The 21,264-nt window shown below is 48.4% G+C and overlaps 1 protein-coding gene across 2 annotated transcripts; it reads right to left on the bottom strand.

Moving 5' to 3' along the window:
• Window positions 1–630: 630 nt before the first annotated feature.
• Window positions 631–14,332, bottom strand: LPAR4 (lysophosphatidic acid receptor 4). 2 transcript variants are annotated; one of them, XM_010402729.3, is made up of 2 exons: window positions 13,861–14,332; window positions 631–3,346 (listed from the first exon to the last, which is right to left on the bottom strand). In XM_010402729.3, the coding sequence occupies exon 2, from the start codon at window positions 3,191–3,193 to the stop codon at window positions 2,147–2,149; it is 1,047 nt and encodes a 348-aa protein (XP_010401031.1). In that variant the 5' UTR covers window positions 3,194–3,346; window positions 13,861–14,332; the 3' UTR covers window positions 631–2,146. The 2 variants fall into 2 exon arrangements, with proteins under 2 accessions (XP_010401031.1, XP_010401032.1); XM_010402730.3 differs by lacking the exon at window positions 13,861–14,332 and adding an exon at window positions 12,913–13,783.
• Between the last annotated feature and the right edge of the window lie 6,932 nt (window positions 14,333–21,264).

Raw genomic sequence — 21,264 nt, 5'->3', positions numbered from 1 at the left:
AAGGATTTGTTCCGTAGGGAGAGCTCTGCCTGTAGGGAAGCCTGGCTGATCCCTCACTTTGCCTTTTGATCTGATGTTACAGGAGCGACTGCTCTGAAATACACAGATTTCATGGCAAGGGTTGAGAGGGGCTCATCAACCAAAGCAAATATGGATTTTAAAAACCCCTCTGAAGAGTTTGGGTCAAGCAGGAAAGGGGCACGGGCAGGAAAAGGGGCAGTGCACTGCCGGACACCACCTCTGGTTAAATGGCAAATATTGCTCCTTCCTGAAGCCCAGCTCAGCCCCTGGGCTGGAGGTAAACCTTTCCCAGCTGCTGACAAACTCCCGTCAGTGCCTGTCCCTTGTCCCGCCACATCGACCTCATTCCACCACCTTTTCCCAGTGATCTCTCCTTGTTTTCACATTTTTCTGCTCCAAAGTGCTGTTCTCTGAGGGCTCAATCTCCAGAAAAGCCTCCCAGGCCAGTCCTGTGTGCAAGTTTCCAGTAAATACTGTTGTAACTCAGAGCTGAAACAGAGTATTTGGGCTACTCTCATGCTCTCTGTGTATAATGGGTTGATCATAAGCTTTTTTCCCAATAAGTGACATTTTAGGGCTGAAATAGAATAATTTCTGGGGTCTCCCAGCCTTGGTAAGCCACTGACTTCTTTATTCAAAGTGAATGCAGTGCTAAATAAATATTCCCTTGGAAGCATTAACATTTTACAGCTGAATTCTTCTCACACTTAAACCTCTGTTGCTTTAAATGATCACATTTGAGGTGTTGCTCTCGTATCTCACGAGGCTTCATCAGAGAGACTTAAAATAGAAAATGAGTGGAAAACATCTGTTCAATTAATAATTTGTCTCTTTTTTTGGCAATACAGTCCTAGAAGTAGCTTTACCGTGGAAATGTAGATTGCTGAGCTAACAACTCGTAACTTTATATTTTTTTTCAAATTAAATTGTTCTCCTCATTTCTGTGTCTTACACTTAAGAATGACCCAGCATGGGAAGGGCTGTAGAGCTTCAGACATGAGCCAAGAGCTGGAGAAAGGAACCAGGTGGTAAAATGCAACACATACAAATAATTAATTTTCCATATATTTCTGTAATCTCTAAAAGGAAAGGTAATAAATTAATTGGAAAACAAGACAATATTGCTGTAACCAGCTAAGAAAAGAGTGCAGAAAATTGGGTTTTGAGTTACTTTGAGGCCCTAAAAGCCCATTAAACAATCACAGATCATCCCCTAATTGGGTGCTCTGACACCACTTGTCCGTATTTCAGTGGGATCAGCACTCCTGGGCCTTCAGCTGCCTCAGTTCCATATGGGAGCTCTGCCCTTGGAAGAACTCTGGGGTTTCAGGCCCTTCTCCAGCTGACTTTACAGCCCAGCCCTTCCCAGAAATAGTCATATAATTCCCTGGGATATAAAAGCCCAGGTGCAACAGATCATTAGTGAGCTCTTTACTCCTCCCCAGACGTGGCATTAAAAATAATCAAATAAATTAAACGACAGCTTAATCTGATAAAAATGAAACTTCAGATTTCAAAACTGTAGTATTAATTATCTTTTTTTCTTATTATCTTTGCCATCACCAAGCAACTCTTCCACCTAATTGCTAAACAGTTATTTACACTTCAAATGTCTCCATAAATTCCAGTCTCTAGGAAAACCAGGCTCTACACTCTGGCAGTGGAGTAAGGGAAAGCCACAAGCTTTTATTATGCCTTTGAAAGCAAACATACATATTGTGGGAAGTTACTGAGTTAACATATGAGGATGAGGATGCATCTCCAGAAGGCAGGAATCTCTAAGAAAATGACATTTTCTATTTCCCAACTGGTCCCATGTCTACTGCTGAGGGGGAAAAATGCCAAATGTTGGCATCTTCTGGTTAAAGAAGTTGTTCTGTTCCCTCCTGAGCTGATGCATGTGTTGTTGCCTACCCATAATCTCCAAAGGGAGATCCATTGGGATTTTGATATTTTGTGTTCACCTGTGGAATATGATGGGACCATCCCAGTGTGAGGATCTGCCATCCCCCAGCAGCTTTTCTTCATTAACCCCACGTGTGAACCCCCGTTTTCTGGAACAGCTCTTTGCGACGTGGTGTTAATCAGGAGTTAATGGGGGATAACTCCCTGTGTAAACATCTCCCTAGAAATGGGATTCAGATGTGGGATCTCCTCCGTTGGTGATGGCCTGATCACTGATCTCATCCTGCGGCGCCGGCAGCGCCGTCTTTGTGAGCGGCATCTCCGTCTTGAAAAGAGAATCCATTTTGATCTGGGTTTTGATGTTGAAGGACTTCTGGAAGGACTCAGAGGTGAAGTAGTAGATGAAGGGGTCAAAGCAGCAGTTGAGGGTGGCGATGCACAACGTGATGGGATACATGGTCCTGGCAAACCTCTCCAGGGAGCAGTTGGCAATGGCCTGGGAGCGTACGAGCGCGTACAGGAACAGGATGGAGTTGTAGGGGACAAAGCACACAACGAAAATGGCCACGTGCACAATGATCATCTTCAGCACTTTCTCCTTGTTCGTCCCAATCTGGGACAGGGTGGCCGGCTTCCGTAAAGTCCGGAGAACCAGCGAGGAGCACGTGAGGTTGAGCAGCAGAGGGATGATGAATCCCACCACCTCAATAAATATGGTGATCTTGGACAGGTAGGTTTTCCAGATCCTTTTGGAGAACCCTTCGAAACAGGTGGTGCTGGTGTTGGACACGTTGGTCGTGGAGAACAGCGAGGCTGAAATTCCGCCGCTGAGGACCAGGATCCAAACGCCGGCACAGACGATGGCAGAATTCCTCCTGGTGCGGATGGTGCGGGAGCGGAAGGGATACACGATGGCCAGGAAGCGATCCACGCTGATGCAGGTGAGGAACAGCATGCTCCCGTAGATGTTGGTGAGGAACGCCGTGCCCGAGATCTTGCACAGGCTGTCCCCGAAGGGCCAGTGCCTGTTGAAGTTGTAAAAAATCTTAAAGGGCAAAGTGAACACGAAAAGCAAGTCTGAAACTGCCAGGTTGGTCATGAAAATGGCCGTCTCGCTCCGCATCTTCATCCGGAAGAGGAAAACAAAGAGGGAGGCACAGTTTGTGATCAAGCCAAGGATGAAGACCACGCTGTACACGGCTCCGTACAGGTTGTACTTGAAGGAATCATCTGTCAGGCAGGTATGGTTGTTGCTGTGGTTTCCCATGCCAAGTCTGGGATGGGCTTCCAAAGGCCTTCAAAGTCTACTTCAGTGACATCCATAAAATAAGGCAGGGAGCTCGCCCCTTCCCGAAGGAACACATTCCAGGGAGGTGGCTGGACTCCTTCCTACCGCATCTCCCTCATGGATCCTTTCATCCTGAAGGAGAGAGAGAGAACTGCCATCAGTCCTGAACCCGTCACCCAAAGTGGCTGTGCAAGAGAAATTCCCAAGTCAATGGATGTGCAAACAAGAGCAGGATTTAGTTTTCAAGCGAGTCTTTACAAATTCCTCTGTTACTGGGATTTTTCACAGTTGAAGACAGAATTTACTGAATTTGGCCTTGCCTTTCTTTCCATCACTCCCTCATCCTCCTGTTTGAAGGAGAGTGATTGCTCTGAGCAGCCTGGTCTATGGAAGGTGTCCCTGTCCATGGCAGGGGGTGGAACAAGAGGGGCTTTAAGGTCCCTTCCAAGCCAAATCATTCTATGGTAATTCCAACTTTCCCCTTGGAAAGGTTTTTGTTTGAAATCTGAGATGGAATTGGCCCAGTGTGTTTGGAAAGAAATTTAACAGAATGAAACCTCTGAAATATTCTCCTAAACCTGTAACAGGAGGAGAAAAGCTGAAAGTTTTAGTGTTTGCTTTAAACTGTGCACAAAGGAAAGTTCTATGGATTTTCAACCTTTTTTGATGCAAAAGTATTTTAAAAATCCACAAAATCTATGATAACAAAGAGCTGCTTTGCCTTTTTTTCTACTCGAAAGTAGGAGCATCTTTACACATGTTTTCCAAAGTAGAAAACTGCTGTACCTCAGAAATGTTTATCAAAAACACTTCCCAAAGCCACGTTCGCTTTTTTCCCCCTTAAAAATGTCTGCAAATATGGTATTACTTCCAAGAGGGATTTTTTTGCAAGTGTAAAACCTTCCCAAGAAAGACTCCTCTAAGCTGTACCAACAGCTGCTTTTCATTCCTGGTCTTTGTCGAAGTTTGGAATGTGAAATTTGGGAAATCTCATGGACTACTCTTAACGAGATTTTGTCCCAACTCAACAAGGTTTGGAGACAGGCGGAGTTAAAGTGAGCATGTTTTTACTTGGACATAGGTGCTTCCTGAACTGCCTGGCTCATCTCTCCTGGCTACTTTAAGTGTTTTTAATTCCTGTGAGGATATTCCCTTGGAAAGTCTCCTTGTTGGAGCGAGGAGGGTTTGTGAGTTGGATCAGCACTTCTTGGAAATGTGGAGCAAAGTTGGGTCATGAAGGGAAAGACCTTTTCCTTACAAACTCCAACCAAATATGAACCAGTTTGGAATCTCCTTGTAATCTAAGAAATTTAGGAGCTACAACTGGGAATAATTTGGAGGCGAAACCCTTGTGAAGAGTGGGATCCTTTCCACAGTCATGCCCTGACAGATGAGTTTCAGCTCCAAACCTGTCACTAGTTGTGTTAAAGGTTGTAATGGCAACATATAAACAAATAGAATGGAGAAGAAAGCATGGATTTGGGATAATCTGGGGTGCAAACGATCAAAATCAGATGTTTTCCATATGTTTTCCTCCTGGGAAAACTCATGCTGACCATTGTTCTCGCATGCAAGCTGTCAGTCTTGCTGGTAAAATGGCAAGTGCTGGGAAAGCTGGAATAGCCATGGCTTTGCTGGGTGGAAGGGGCAAGTTCCTCACCTGGGAATGCCTGGAGAACCACAGGCTTCCCAAAAACTGGTGCTGTGACCCTGGGAGCAGGCAGCACCTTACCTTTGCACCTGGCAAAGTGGCAGGAAAGGAGGATGCCCACATCTCCCATCACAAATGACTTTCAAATTATTTCAACCTTTGGACATCCAAAATGATGAGTTGGACCTCGAAGGTCTCTCCTGTGGAAGTGTTTTTCTTCTAAATTCATGGTTAGATGAACTTGAGTGGGAAACAAGCTAAATAAAGATAACAAATATTTAAATTTATGACAAGGACAGGAGTAAAATCTCAAATGTGGGATTGAACTCACTTTCTTTGGCTCTGTGGTGGTGTAAGTAAGGAAAGGTCTTGCCTGAGTGTTAAATGCCTTTAAACAAGAGCTAAGTTGGACTGGAAAGCTCACGAACTCCAACAGGAATAGCTGAGCCTTGGCTTAACCCTCAGCCTAAAGCATTAAATCTTTGGCTTGGAGCTCCCTCCCAGTGCAGACACTCCCTGTTATCTCCATCAGGAGAGTTTGTGCTTATGCTGGAATGTGACTCCCTGGGTGTGTGAACCCCAGGTGTGCCACACTCTCCTGGTCCAGGCTTCACTCTGGGTCCTACTGGGCAGATCTCAGAGGGGTTGGGTGTCCTTTGAAACCTCACACAGCCTGGGAGCCCGATGGAAACCCTGCTTTCCAACCTGGCCTGGGTTTTGGCAGTTCCTCAAGACCCAGGTTTGGAAGGTGCCTTTGGAACTCTCACCTTTGCTCCTGACCAAGTGCTCGTTGCCTGTAGCCTGACCCAGATACTCCTCACAGGAAAAAAGATGCTTCATCACCTGATTCTTTTCTCCCTGCTCTGCTCCAGACAGCCCCAAGGTCAAATCCTGTTTTTTCCAGTGTCTAATCTCTGGGAATTGTCTGCCAGCAATTGTCTAGTTAACTTATGGGCTTTAAAATACAGCCTGGCTTGTTTACCTATGGAACCCTGAGGTGTTTAAACAAGCTGACAAGTGGCTTTGAAACCCAGCCATGTGCTTTAAATTCTGTAGGATGAGTCCACAGATTGAGTTTTCCGAGTGTAAAATTCCCTTTCCTTCCTTTCCACTGTGGATTAAAGCAGTGGGATGCTCTTCATGGACACCACGGTCACCACTGCTGTTGCCTTGCTGGGAAAATAAAGCAATATATTTTTAAAAGTTAAGTAAATACAGGATGACAAAGGGGTTTTCTTTATATTTCAGGCAGGGCAAAGCTTTAAATCCTATATTTAAACTGGGGGTGAGTCCAGGAGGGGAGGAATGTAACAGAATAAACCCCTGTTTAATGTGATAAAATTCAGAATATTCTCTCTCTCCTGGCAGGGGTGGTACAAGCAAACCTCCAGCAGCCATCCCTCACATAACCCTGTTATTCAGAGTGAGGTTCAGCAGAGGGTTTACTCTTTTATTGCACAAGAATCCCATCCTCCATGGACTGAAAAGAGAGGAAAACTTGGTGTTACTTCCTATGGCGCCTTGAGCATCCTGTTTACAATTCTTGTATTTCCTCCTCCCAGCACCCCAAGACACCTCCAAACTGCCAGACTGCAGCTCCATCCAGAGCAACTGTTTGTTAGAACAGGAATTACCACAGGGAAAAAACAAATTTAAAACCAGCCCCTGTCATTCCATTATCCCACTCTTCCTGCTCCGCACTGATCCCGTTCTCCACACGTGCAGCAAACTGAGGTCAGAAAAACCAGCATAGAGTCTGGGCCTGGCATTTTTGGCATCGTCACATTTTCTTTTAATCATGTGAGATGTCAGATGAGTGGATCTTTATCAGTCTGGACGCGAGGGACATCCTGTGTGTTCATTTAAACCACTGAACACTGGCTTTGGGAGGCCTGGCACAGCCCTGATGGGAAAACCTCCCAAAGCTGAAGGATCTTTGCTGGATTGTCACGGTGTGTATTCAGGTTATCTCTTAAATCTTGAGAAACAAAGGTTTATAGGTAGAGAAGCCAAAGCCTGCAGGACAGGGGGGTTTGGGGAGGTTTCTCTGGGTTTTGTTCCAGGTTATGGCACCACTCATTGTGTTTTCATAGGGTCTCAGCCCCTGACCTTGGAAATAAATCGGGATTTTCCTGGGGCACAGCAAGAGCTTTATTTCTGCCTTCTCCTGACAAAACTCCATTCACTCCAGGGTTTGCAGCTCCCTGCTCCTCACCCCACTGCTACAATGCCTGTGGGATGTGTAACTTACTCCCACCACGGAGCCCAGGGTTACAGCTTTACAACAAACTCTGCTCTGCAACTTCTTGGGGTTTACTTCCTTCCTTCGTTCCACTTTAATTAGGCAGAAGGCTCAAAAAAAAAGGGTTTGTGGGGGGAGATGTTTGGGTTTTTGGCAGATTTTTGCAGAGATGATAATTCTGTGTAAGGCTGTAGGACTTGGGTTCTTCCAGAATGCTGACTAGAGATAAAATGAGATTAAACTGCTATTGTTTGAATAGATAAAATCAGAACTATTATATTTAAAAAAACCCCTTTTTCTACCTGAAAAAAATTAAACATCTCAGTTCCTGCAATGGAATTTGCACTTACTTCTACTTTCTTTTTTCAATAAAAGTTGGATTTGGTCACAGAGGGCTCAGAGAGTGTGAACTGGAAGCAGCTTTAAGGACTAGCCTCCAGTTTGGGGCGATCTGGTGGATGATTTTTCCCTGTCCAGAGGCTGCCAGGCCAGGAGCTGGGGCTGCACAGTGATGCTGCCTCTGTTCTCCCAGTGTCAGCTGTGTGGGTTTATGGAAAGCTGGACCAGCTGGAGTAGGTGATGCTGGATCTGGCTTCTCCAGAGAAAGGTGGAGGGATGGGAAATAGCTTGGGACACCACTTTTGGGGTTGGCTCAGCTCGCTGAGTGCCTGCGAGCGCTCCATCCTCCCGAAACTCCTCGCAGATTCCCAGTAACCTTCGCCTGTTTTCTTGCCCGGTGCGGTAGGAGCAGGGAAAGGCTGGGATTAGAGGGTGGGAAGCGGAGCAGCTGCCTGTAAACAAAGCTCTATTGACGATCCGAAACTCTGGAAAGGAGAAATGCTTTAATCTCTTTCATTTCCTAATCCTAAATGATGTATTGGAGAACAGTAGGAAAGGAGCAGACAGAAGTGGGACTTTGAAGTCCACGGAGGTTTGTGGAGCTTCAAAGGGCCATTCTTGCCTGGTTTATCGGAGTGAATGCCCGGCCGGTATGCCGGGGAAAGGGGACGTTCGCGGGTGATTAGCATAAAAGCCAAGGCAGGAAGGCTCTTATTCATGGCTTTGACACTTATTGTGCTCAGTGTCACCCGGCCTGGCACTCCCCAGCCCTTGCTGCGGCTGCGACAAAGTCTCCTGTACCTGTGGGAAGGTGGGGTTGGGAGTTACTCGCTTCAGTCAGGTTTCAGCAGCTGCTTTCCAATCCTCTGTGAGCGAAAAACCTCAAACATGGGACCGCTTGAGGAGGCATCGGCTCTCCCTCAGCCAGGAGTGAGCGCAGGGATGCGCCGGGATGAGGCGGGAGCCACCGGCCGCTCCCGCCCCCTGCTCTGAGCTGGCTTTGGCTCTTGGGGACCCTCACACCCCTCCACGTTCAACAGCTCCTCTCTGTCGTGCACGAGCTTCAGCAGGACCCCAAGTGAATTCTTCTCCAGGATGGAGCAGGGAAGGAAGCCTGAGCCTCTCCTTTAGGCCGAACCCTAAAGGCTCTCTCCTTTATTCTTTCCCTTTTTTTTTTTTTTTTTTTTTGGTTTTTTTTTGGTTTTTTTGTTTTTAATTGCTCAGCACCGCCGTTGTCTCCTCACTGTCCTCTGAGACTTACAAAGCATTTCCTGCTCGTGGTGCCTTCTCTGGGCTGTATCTGTTTTGGATTGAGCTAATTAAAATGTTTCCTTCAGAAGAGAATCGTGAACTGCCTTACCCCATATTCAGCCACTGATCCTCAGGGCATGACTCTCTTTTTGTTTGCACTGAGAATGTCTCTCTCCATTTACATCACCCTTTAACCCTTGGCGTGCTCTGCCTTTCCCCATCCCCAGCAGCCTCCAGAGGGGCTGGGCCGCAGCCAGGAAACAATGGAATTCACCCCAAGCTTCCCAGCGAAGTTTGCATTATTTAACACTTGTAAGAGGGGCTTTTTGCTTGGCCTTTGGTGCTGGAGGAGTGCGGGAATGCTGCTTGTTTGGAGCGCCAGGTCTCTCACTGAAGGGGCATTGCTGGATAATGGCAGCGCCAGCTTCAATGGAGAAGATTTAGATGCAAAGAAAAGCTGATGAAGTGCTGAAAAGCAAAGTTACCCTGTCTGACTAGGTTGTTTTCACCCAGGAATAATGTTTGTGGTGGAGGTTGCTGCGTCCTTGATGTAGCCCTGGTTCTTTACAAAGTGTGGCTAAGAAAAAAAAACAACATAAAAAATAAGCGACTCCTGTTTCCCTGAGCCACTGGGGACTCCAACAACAGGCCCGGGTTTATTTGCTCACAGTTCCAAAAGGTTCCCAGTCAGCAGCCTGCCCAACAAGCTGCCTTTCTTCGCTTTCCCTGACACAATTTCCATGGCTCCTTGGCCATTCCTTGGCTTTTTGGCTCCTTGTTGCCTTTCCTCAGCTCCTCTGAGCCACATGGAGCCCTCCTGTCACCCCATCCTCATCCCATTGGGCTGGATCCTCTGCACTCCCTTGGCTGAAATGGGAGAGCTGAACTTCCTCCTCTGATTATCCAAAAATTATGGACTTTTCCCCTTCCCTTGTAGCAAGAAGGTGCCAGCACAGCAGCACAAACACCTATTTCACCTTGGCAAGGTGGCCTGGCTGGAAGGGCTCTGTCTGGATTCCTCTGGGTGCTGGGCCAGTCCTTCCATGGGGCTGGACACAATCTGTGTTTGGGACCTTGCGGGACCTGAGCCCTGCGTTTATTTACTGCAGGGGGCTGATCTAATAAGGTTTTATTCTCTTAAATGGCTTTATCCTGCGAGGAAAAGGGGAAGTTCTGGGGACTCTAGAATCCCAGGATGGTTTGGGTTGGAAGGGAACTTAAAGCTCATCCTGTTCCATCCCTGCCATGGGCAGAGATACCTTCCAGAGGGTACTCCAAGCCTTGTCCAACCTGGCTTTTTCTGTAAAGTGTTAAAATAAGTACGAAATGACTCCACAATGCAGAAGTATCCAATCTCAGACAGACAGCAGTGTTTCTGCTTCTTAGAAATCAGATTTCTAATGATGAGATCAGGGCAAGGCAATGACATTTTGGCATCGTGCAAGGGCTGGATGCTGCTTTTCCTGCTAAATATGGTTATATCCCTCTGTAAAACACATGCTGGGGAGGAAAAGGGTGGGTTGTCTGCAGGTTCAAGAAAGGAAAATGGGAATATTATTGGAGGAAAAGAAGAGGTCTGTTGTGGCTGTGTGTTTACAGCATTAGAGGGTCTCACAGCCTGATGAGCTCATGTTTTGTCCAGAGACAGGATCTGCTCTGCTGCCAGAACACACCTTTGTCTTGGGGCTCAGGGACTGATGAATGTCCCTTAATTTCACTTGCCAAGATAAAGAGATTTTCCTTTTCCTACCAAAACCCTTACAAATGATCCAGCACACTTCCCTGCAGCCAGGGTCAGCTCAGGCTGGTCTGGCTCCGGAGCAGGGTGGATCTTTACCCCTTTTATGGGGCTGAGCTGGGAGCTGGTGCAGGAGGAAGCCTCGCAGAGCCACTGTCTGCTCTGGGAATAAAGAGCTCCTCTTTTCAGGGAGAGAATTTCCCTTCTGTGGAAGGTGGTGGCTCCCCTTCCCTGGGACTAAATCGGATCCTTATTTAGGGAGGAGGAGCAACGTGTGGAGGAACAGAGTGAGGCTCTGCACGCACGCTTGACCTGGGAAGACCTGCTGAGGGTGGCTGAGTGCTCCAGGAGCACCCCCACCCAGCCCATCCCGTGGGGACGGCTCCTTTGGGATCCTGGAGCTCCGTCAGGATGGAAATGCCGCTCCAGCCACACAGCCCTGGCCAGTAACGCTTAGACATCGGGAAATAGAGCCCCAAATCCCAAATAAGCCTTAAGCAGGGTGAGGGGCAGCTGGCACCCGTGGATCACGGACATGGCATCCATCCAGATGGCTCCAAGTGCCACAGTGACAGAATCCCAAATTGCTTTGCCACGTCCCCTCCAACGGTGTGCCCTGTCTCCAGGATCTGGCCCAAGCTTTGGATAAAACTGCCTTAATTCCTGCTCTTGTGCTCCAGCCATGAGGTCACAGCTGGAGGAGGGATCCATCTTCCAGCTGGGAGAGCATCCTCCCCCTGCCCAGGGAATGTTTCCATCCCTGCTCCTCAGCAACCCCAGCTTTGCAGTTCTGTGCCTCATTGCAATGCCCTAAATGAAGGTGAGTGGGGAATTGGGGCATTTGTTGTGTTTGTCCGTGTGGAGCTGAGCTCCCTGGAATTTGGAGGACATCGATTTTTATCAGTTGAGGGGGATTCTCATTTTTAGCCTCAAAGGATTCCAGTGACTTGTTCAGCCTCCTGTCCCATTCCCTTCCTCCCTCCCATGTGTTTCTGGATTTCCTTTTGAGAGGAAAGATGTGTGCCGATGTCTTTACAAACAGTTTGATGGGAGTTAAGGTCTGAAATGGGTCCTAGTGCCTCTACTGTCTTGGGGCAGCAGGTTCCTTACCGGGCCCAGACAGTCTGGTTCCTGAAACAGGCACGGGTCTGCACAAGGCTGGACTTCTGAACTTTGGGGTAAAACAGTAGGTTCAAGGGGGGATATGGGATAGGCGGTTCGGGAAGGCTGCACCTTCCTGGTACCTCAGGCAAGGGGGAAACGAAGAGGGCAACGTGCGGCTGGGAGTTCGGGATAAAAGGGAGGCTGTGCCCTCCGAAACCTCGAGAGAGAAAATCCCATGGGCGTGTGCCCAGTGGACTCTCTCCTCTTATTCGAATAAAGTTGAAGGACTCCTCTGTCTCCCTTTTGGACATAAGCGTTGGTGGGCTGTCCTGACACTTTTAAAATTCAGAGGCTTTGAACCCCCCACGTACCAGGGTTTCCTGCCTGTTTTGTTTTTAGGGAATGCTCCTAAGGGCAAGAAGATGGAAAAGTACTACAAGGGGGGGAATGTCCTTATCACTGTGAACTTTGTACTTCCCACCCTCTGGATTTGACTGTTCTGTTCCTATAGGGCAGCAATACAAAAACCACACACAATTGTCTCCTCTCAAACAATGATTTGGGATTGTCATTAAAATCTCCGAACTCTTCCTGCAAATTCTTCTGCCATGTGCTTATATCGTGTTAAATCCTCTCTCTTCCAAACAGCCAAATCTTTAAATGATGTTGTTCATCGTTCATTTTACTTCTGACTCCCGGTTTTTTAGAGCTGTCTTTGAATTTTTCTCATTGAAATTTGCTGCTTTACAGGAGTAGATTTTGGCCATGAATGAAAGCCAAAGTGATTAAATAAATTTTTAAGGTCTTCAGTATAATATTTATAACTTAATTCCTAATTTTTAATAGAGTTTGTAGGAACCAGCCCTCCATTAAACGAAGGTGAAAGTCTAATTTATGCCACATTTATACCCAACTCCTTTTTTAAGCTTAAAGTGTCTTTATGACACTGACTCCAAGTACAAAAGAAAGCTGTAACCAAGGGACCGTTTTCACAAACGCACAACAAACAACAGGAGAGAAAAGTCCTAAACTTGTCACCTGCAGTGCCACAACGAGAATCTCGATGGGAATGGAGAACTACGGTGGGAGTTAGAACCATTTCCATGCAATCCGGAGGAGTAGCTCACACAGGACTTACTTTCCCAAAAGTTGGAGCTCATCTTTCTGCCTTTAAGCAGCCCCAGCCATGGCAGGGCTGGAGCGGGAGGAGTGGGAGCTGCCAGCGTAGGGAAAACACCGCTGATCTCCAGTGAAACCCGGCTGGGTTCATCCCCCACATCCATCCGATCCTTCAGCTTCCAGAACCCCCTCCCGGAGCTGCCATGAAATCCGGCCGCTTTTCCTGCCTCGGAAAGGGGACAGCAGGGACTTACCGGGATCGCCACCATTCCCGCGGCTCGGTGCTTCCAGGGGATCCCTCCCTGACAGCCCGCAGCGATCCTTTGTGTCCCTGGGACACGAGCCGCGTTATTCCCACGCGGAAAATCCCACTTTGTCCAAGTTCAGCCGCTCATCCTCAAACTCCGCGCTGGGTGGCAGCTGCCCGGCCTTTGTTCCAAGCGGGATCGGGGCTGCCGAGCGCTGCTGCCATCGTGTCTTGGGAAAACGGGACGCAAGAATGGGCCCAATGTCTGGGCAGGGGCTGTGGGCAGGGGGAACTCCTGGGGGTCTCCATAGGAAACGCTTTCCATTGGACAGGGATGTGTTATTAGCGCCGGAGCCCGCCCCGCCCCGGGTCTCCGCTGGGTCCCTCTCGCGGGGCTCTATCCATGGATTCCCTTCCAGAGCCTCTCCCAGTTCGGAATTAGCAGCTTAAGGACAGCCCGACAATGAGCAGCGCGGATTTCCTGAGCAATTAGCCGGGGGACCCAGCCTGGGAGAGCGTGCCCGATGGGAAGGAGCCGGGAAAAGCTCCTCAAAGCTCGGATTTTCCTTCCCGCGGCCGTAATTGTTTTGCCTTCCAATTAAAAAAAGTGAGGAGCAGAGGGGGGGAGCTGAGGATCGGGAAAGCGCTGGGAAGCTGCAGAGCAAAGCTGGCCGTGAAAAGAAAATATCTCCCTAAGCAGATTTAGAAAGGCGCTGTTTGTTAGGCTGGGGGTTGTTGTTTTGTTTTAAATCTTCTCAAATGAGCTGACTGGAACAGTCTGAGCTCTTGCCCTGAAAGCGCTGGATTCCTGCTGGAAAACCGGTCAGCTTTCCTTCTCCAGGGCCGTAATTACAAATACTCAGGGAAGCGTGGCTGCGTCTGCCTGGGAGCTGCCCCCGAGAGCCGCGCGGTGAATCTGCCCTCTGCCTAAAAACTGCTCATTTCCCCCTCTTACCTTCGATATCAGCCCTTCAGGTAGGGACGAGGTTCTTCTGGCAGCAGGAGCGAGGCGGCGGATGGTTCATTTTATTCCCTTTTCAGCTCTCTCTGCTTCCATAGGGCTGAAATCCCGGGGCTGCTGCTAAAGCCCAGCCTCCCCCTAACGCGTCTCGCTCGCATTGTGTTTGTCTCTCCTCTTCCTCCGCTCTCCTTGGCTCTTCCCACAGGCAGCCAAGGCCAGTAAACAACTCATTGTGAGGCTGGGATGGGTGTAATTCCTGGGGCTGGTGGCCACCGTGGCTGAGTCGCCTCTGCAGCGCGCCCGGCTGCTGCCACAGGCTTTTATCCTCCATGCAAATAACTTCCTGAATATCTCATGTAACAGCCCAGCAGCTCCAGGCTGCTAAACCCCAGCCTCTGCGAGCTCTCGGTTTAACGAAACACAAAAACAGGAGCGTGGATTCGGAGCGAGAACGGTGGCGGTGCAGATGTTTCCTGCTCCCGATGGGCAAAGGTCCATTCTATTTGTTTAGTCACAAAAGAGGCAGAAAATGTGGGGGAATGGTGGCGGGGTGGCCCAAGGCATCGCTGTCACTGAGTGTGGGGGCTGGCAGAAGGCTCAGGGTGGAAAACCCACCAGTATCGCCAGTAAACTTATCCAGAAACCCGGTTTCGTGGCTTGTGGGCATTTCCAGGCGGCTGCATGGAAATGCTGATCCCTGGGGAGATGCGGCTGCTCTTCACACCCATTCTCATGCGAGGGTGAGAGATCAGTGGGGACCCATTGACCAACACGGCGGCATTTGAAAGCGTTTTTTAGGGAAAAAAGAATGTCGGGAGCTGGGTGTGCTGCCACAGATTAGGATGAGCTCCCTGAAACCTTTTCACAGATTAACATCTTGAGTCTGAGCTTCAAAACTGCCCGGGCTGGGCAAACCCATTAGAAAGGAGACTGATGGCTCCTTAAAGATTAAATACAGCATAAATCTTAACCCAAAACTTCTGTGCCTCTTACAGAATTTAGGCAGAATGTGGTGGTTGTGCCAACTTTGCTGCTGCTGGAACGGACCCAGGCAGCTGTGCCTGGCTGGGATGTTTGCTTTCTCTCCGCAGTTATTGGTTTAATTAAACTCTCCTGACAAAAGTCTTCAGCTGTTGGGAACTTCAAGGGCTGGGAGAACAACTCCTCAAAATGTTACAGGAGATTGGGAATGGGATCTACGCCCTTTGTAGAGTCCATCCTTCTTAAACCGCCGTAGTGATTCCAGCTTCACATCTGTGTGTGGTTGGCAGAAGTTGTCCTGAGCAGGTTATTCAGTCACCACTTGGTTTAGGATTTTTTTTTTTCTTTTAAAAGGAGCGTTTTTCCTGCTACAGCCAACACTAGAAAGCTGGAAAAGTGCAATCTATAGGTTGAGCCATGATGCTGCTCTCCAACCTTTAGAGATCACCAAAAAAAATTTAAATTCCAACTTTTTCACTATGGAACATAAGATTTTTGGTATTGATGACAAAGAAAACATCCCCAGAGCAACATACTCCTGCTGCCCTCCAAGCACTCAAAGGACTGCATGGATGCCTTTACCCTTCTCCCCCTGAACAGGCCAAATGTTGTGCTATCAACCCACTCTGTGTATTTTTTTTAAAATAAATCAAGTACAAACATTTCCAACACAGTGCCCTTAAGAGAGGTTTATTTGCCAAACATGAAGAAAGGAGGAGGCTGCCTCTCTTCTTGGTTCCAGTTACAGAAAAGTGTTTGCTTTAAAATGGAAAAACAAGGAACAGCCTCCTGGGCTCTTCATCTCTGCACTACCCATTTGGTGTCCCCACCCTGATCCCATGGTGTTCGCCCTAGACTTGGGACAGGGTGGGATTTAGTGAACTCTCCTTGTTAAAACATTGGCAGGACATCAATAATCTGGAGTTATTTTGGAAAACAAGGGAAACTGGGCTGTTATCTCATTGGGAAGCGTGGCTGCTGAGAAGGCACAAAGTGTTGAAGCAGAAGTTTTACCCCCTCTTTGCAGAATTTGCTGCCCATGCACAGAAACCCCACAGAAATGATACTTCTGGGCTGTCTCCGGTTGTGTCAGTGCTGGAGTGGCTTTGGGACTGGGATGTGCAATTCCCATTGATTTCAGTCGGGCAGGAACACCTGAATTTATGGGATAATTTTGCCCGGAAAACGAACATTTTGCATTTCCCGGTGATTAACACTTAATTCTTCTGCTGTCAAACCTCAGTAGGTATTTTCAGTCCATTGAGGCTTTCTTGTGCCAATTTTCCTACCTCAGGGCACTTAGGAGCCCTCCAAGGAGCCAAAGAGCGGAACCCAAATCCAGCTGGCATTTGAAGGCCCCTGGAATATACATGATCAAGGCATTAACTTTGTTCCTTTATTGCTCCTTCCCTTCCTGTGCTTTCCTGCACCAGCAGAATTCATTTGTCATTTGAGCCTTAAATATTGCATGGCTTTGGTTCATCCTGAGGCTTCCATGGAGCCTTCCATCCATAGAATCCATGAACAGGATGCTGGGGCACAAATGGAGCATCCAGGGGGGGCTTTGTGGCATCTGAGTGGTTTAGGGACCCTGCCTGGGGAAGGGGGTACCCCCATGGGCCCAAAACATCAACTTTGTGCCTCAAATTGTTGTATTGGGAATTTTTTCCTGTCTGCAATGCATCCATGATATTCTGTCTCGTTCTCTCATCCTGTGACACAGATACTAAAGGTCTTACACTTTTAAGGCATCAGCTTTAGGACCACAACTCCTGTGGAATAATGTTTAGTGTCTGAGTGACCCCAAAGGATCATTACTGGGGTGATTAAACCAACAGGTTTAATTGTGTTTGAATGGGGTGTTTCATTGAGGGTTTTCCCAGGAAAACTAAAGGAAAAAATCAGTAATAGTGGCATTTTCCTGGGGGAAAAGAGAAAAAAAATCACTTTACAGAAACCACAGCCGGTGCTGGAAAAGATTTTAAAGGAAAATTCCTGAGCAGAACGAGGTTGGACGGGGCTTGGAGCACCCTGGGATAGTGGAAGGTGTCCCTGCCCATGGCAGGCGGTGGAGCTGGGTGAGCTTTAAGGTCCCTTCAACCCAAACCAGTCTACAATTCCATGATTCTCTAACCCTTCCAGAGCTCATTAATGCTGTGGGATTTCCTAATGTTCCATGGCTTGTCAGGGCTTCCATTCAAAACCTTTTGCAAAAAGTTTTATAACACAGCATCCAAAAATCCCTTTGGAATCAAATGGAAGTACAAAGCATAATCTTTTCAGTTTTGGGGGTTTTTAAATAAGCATTTAGAAGAATTTTTAAATAATTTTAAGTGCTGTAGAGAGATAACAAAGAAGAAAAACAAAAGGCAAGTGCCCATTTGAAGCCGTCCCCTTGCAATTTTAAAAAGGCCTCATTTAAAAATCCTGGTTTGTTTATTTATCAGCACTTAACGTTCCATTACTTTCCTATCCAAGAGGACTTTTTGCCAATGGATGCCAGGATCTTTCTTCTCCAAATGTTTAGGCCTTTCTGTATTTAATGCACTCAAGCAAAGGCAGGATCATGAGCTGCTGAAATTGGGGAAAAAGTAAAATAAAAGTTTGTGCTGTTTGCTGGGTCAGGCGAATCCAAAGCTCTGCTGGCACCAAGGCCTGGACTTGAATATCCCCCCAAACCTCCCATTTTGTCCTCAACCTTCACTTTTATTTTATCCCCAATAAGCCAGGAGAGTCATCCCTCAGGACAGAGTCCTCTCCCAGTCTCCAGCACTGCTCGCTCTTTTGCTTCCCATGTCCTACAGGAGTTTAATCCAGCTCTTCCAAGGTTGTCTAAGTCGTTTCAGGGCCTTTAATTTCTCTTGTTGATAGAGAAGGGATTAACTTTGCAGACTTCCCACTCATACCTCATCTTTCCCATGACATGGAGCAATTTCCAAGCATGACCACGTCAAGCCTGCGATGTCTCCCTGCAGAAACCGCATCCAGGAAAGAAATTCCTGGTTATTCCCTCCTCCAGAATGAGTTCAGAAACTCGCTGTGTCCATATTTGCTGTGGGATCTGGGTTTGTTGGCTCCTTTTCCCCAGTTCTGCTGGGACAGATCCTGGTGGGAATGGACACTTGTTTTGACAGGAGGATCCAGCTACTCCGAAATCTGATCCCTGGAAAAGGGAGCAGGTGTTTTCCAGCAGAGCCCGCCTGCTCCAGCTGGGCAGAGCCCGATTCCTGAGCTGTGACATCGCTCCTGCCTGACAGTGTCCACGGGGACACCGAAACATTTCCCTTTGTGTCCCCATTCTGCAGAGCAGGGTTTTAATGAAAATCAGGGGAAATAGAGTTGGTTTATTGGGTTTTTTTTTTGAATCCTGGTGACAGCTCCTGTTCCAGATATGGTGGAGCCTGTTTTTTAGGCAGGGATAGTGGATTGGAAGGTGATCCTGCCCATGGCAGAGGGGTTGGAACTGGATGATCCTTAGGGTCCCTCCCAAGCCAAGCTGTCAGTGCCAGCATGAGGTCCCATATCCACATTTCATCCCTCACAGCTGCCCTGGCTGAGGCTGTGAGATGGAACATGACATGAGCAAGTGCTGGTGTTTTCCTAGAGGAAAATGAGTTTCACAAAAACATTGGGAAGGATGGAGAACCAGACAGGCAGGAAGAGCCACCACAGGGCAGAAATGAAGGGAGAAGACACCAACAGAGGACGAGCCCAGGGCTGGCTGCTGCTCCTGGGTGAGAGCACAGAGGGAGATTAAATGTCAACAAGCCCCAAGGACATGAGAAGTCAGGGAATTTGTTCTGTGTTCTGACAGCAAAAACTCCCAGTTTCAAAGGGCTGGGAGCACCCCAAACAATCGAGGGCACAGCCAGGCAGGAGCACAATTCTGCTGGGCATGAATAGAAGGAAGAAGCAGCTGAATATCAGGAAATGTTTGGAACAATGCAGAGACTGGGCTTCGCTGGAGGCTCCCAAGGGAAGTGGTAAAATCCACATGGGCTGAATAATGGAAAACCAGACAAAACCATGGTGTGCATGTCATGGAGAGAATGTTCCTTCAGAACAGGCAGGGGGAATTCTCAATCCTTAGGGAGCACAGCATTGCTGGTGTGCTAATAATGCCTTTAAGTGACCGGGTTGGAGTCACAGATTGGAGATTTCTTGCAAAGGAGGGAGGTGGGGAGGCCCTGGCACAGACTGCTCAGAGAAGCTGTGGTTACCTCATCCCTGGAAATGTCCAAGGCCAGGTTGGAGCAACCTGGGCTAATGGAAGGTGTCCCTGCCCATGGCAGGGGGTGGGACTGGGTGAGCTTTAAGGTCCTTCCCACCCAAACCGGTCTGGGATTCTGTATCTTAACCCCAAAATGAGGCAGTTTGGAGCCCAGGGCTCACAGGGAGCTCTGTGATTGTGCCCAGCCAGGGTCAAATGCCCAAATTGTGCCTCTCTTGTAAGACTTGCATCAGCAAAGCTCATTAGCAAAGCTAATCTTGCCCAGCCCGAGCTCTGCTGGGGCACAAACTCCCAGTGTTATGCAAATCCAAGTGGGTTTATTCGAGTTAAGCCACCACCACCTCACTCCTGCTCTCCAGTTGTTGCTGAGACTTTGGCCTCGCCTCACTAATTGCAATTCAGCTTTTTGGCAAAACAGTCAAGGCTGCCTGCTCTGGGTTTGCTCCATACCCCTGGAAGATGCAGATAAGCATTTCCTTGAGAATGGCTCCAAAATGACCCCAAAGTGCCCATCAGGGAGCCCTCACACCCCCAACCCTGGTACACCAGGACCTGACCTTCTTCCTCCCGGCCCTCCCTTCTCCAGCCTGTAACAAACACTTGGCATCCACTGGAAGTCCAGCCTGAAGTTCAGATTCATCCCAAAGCTTGTAATTCATGACCCAGAATTCCTGCCCAGGCTGACTGGTGTCCCACCAGGATCCCCTGACAGGAGGCGTTCCTGCAGGGCCACCGGGTTGGAAATAGAGCAACAAGCACAGAAACCCAGGAGATAAATCAAATAAAAGCTGCTTTGCTAAAAGCATTTGACATTGAGGGACAAGCAGCTTCACCACGGCAGGGAAAGGCCACCCTGTCCAGGAGCTCTCCAGATAAGGATGGAATTCCTTGTATAACATTTCCCTTTGTTACCAGAGCTTTGTTTTAAAGAGGAAAGCAACCCCAACAGGGCAATGCCTCTATTTTTTTCCTTTTACCTTTCCTCAGTTGACTCCTGATGTCCTTCCAAGCCTGGGGAAGGCGCGGCTGCCCCGTCACATCCCCGCTCCGGGGAACAGCTCTCCATGAAACGTGAGACCCTCACTCATAATTCATGGCACTCCCATTTTATCACCACTAAGTGGCCAGGGAAGGACAACTGCACCTCCTGTGATTGGAGGCAGTACAGGATTTTCTCCTGGGTTCGTGTATTCCCTCCTTCGCTGTCTTGCTTTTCCTCTGGGAGAGGATTTACATAAAGCAAGGATTTCACTCAACATTTAATAGTGGTTGTATCGACTGAAGTGAATAGACTGAGGCAAATCAACCCCTCTAGTCTTACAGAGTCTGATTAGAGACTTTCCTGCTGGTTTCTTGTTTCTTGCAATGCAATTTCACGAATTATTAATCATGCTGGACTCCCCCAAGCCAAACTGGCTGTGGAATGGGGAGTAATAGGATGCTTTTCTTGTTTATAACAGCACCTGCAGCCCAAGCTCCATGGGATCTTCTGCCCTGGAGTGTGTCCCGTGAGCTTGAGGATCCTTCATCCATCCCCTTCCCATCCCTGCCCTGTCACAGCACAGATCTGCTGCTCAGCAAGAAGAAATTTGGGAGGATTGTCCCCATTTTCAGCTGGACAGTGATGCAGCCACAGCTGAGGGTTTGCTGAGGTTTTGATGGAGCTACTGTGGATCTGTTGGAAAAGGCTTGGATTAACCTCATGCAGCCAAAAAGCTTCCAAATGGCCCAATTCCAGACTTCTCCAGCCTGTCTTGGGGAGGGTTGGGAAAGTCAGGGAGCAAAGTGCCTGGTGGGCTCCAAGACAGCGCAGTTGGTCCCCAGTTGGACTCAAGGTGGGATCGGAGCAGGATGGGATGTGGAGGCTGCTGGGTTGTGCCGACCCCTGTCAGTGCTGAAGGCAGAGCTGAAGGCAGAGCTGAAGGCAGATGCCAGCCCAGGAGCTCCCCAGGAGCTGCAGATGGATTTTCCTCACAGGGCTGGAATACGATGAGTTCCCAATCAAGGCAGCACCTTCCAGCAGCTCTCACTCCGTGCCTGGGGGCGTTGGGCTCCGGCTGCTCTGGGATCCAGGACAGGAAGCAGAAACCAGCACGCCCAAAGGGAAGCGCTGGAGGAATTCAGGGAGACAGAAAGCAATTAAATAGCCTGGAATTTGTCCAGGTCCTTGGGGCTGTCACCCCATC

Source organism: Corvus cornix, chromosome 4A (genome assembly GCF_000738735.6).
Source record: "Corvus cornix cornix isolate S_Up_H32 chromosome 4A, ASM73873v5, whole genome shotgun sequence".
Taxonomy (NCBI): domain Eukaryota; kingdom Metazoa; phylum Chordata; class Aves; order Passeriformes; family Corvidae; genus Corvus; species Corvus cornix.
Note: the sequence above shows the minus strand (reverse complement) of the source record. Positions and strands in the feature narration are given on the sequence as shown.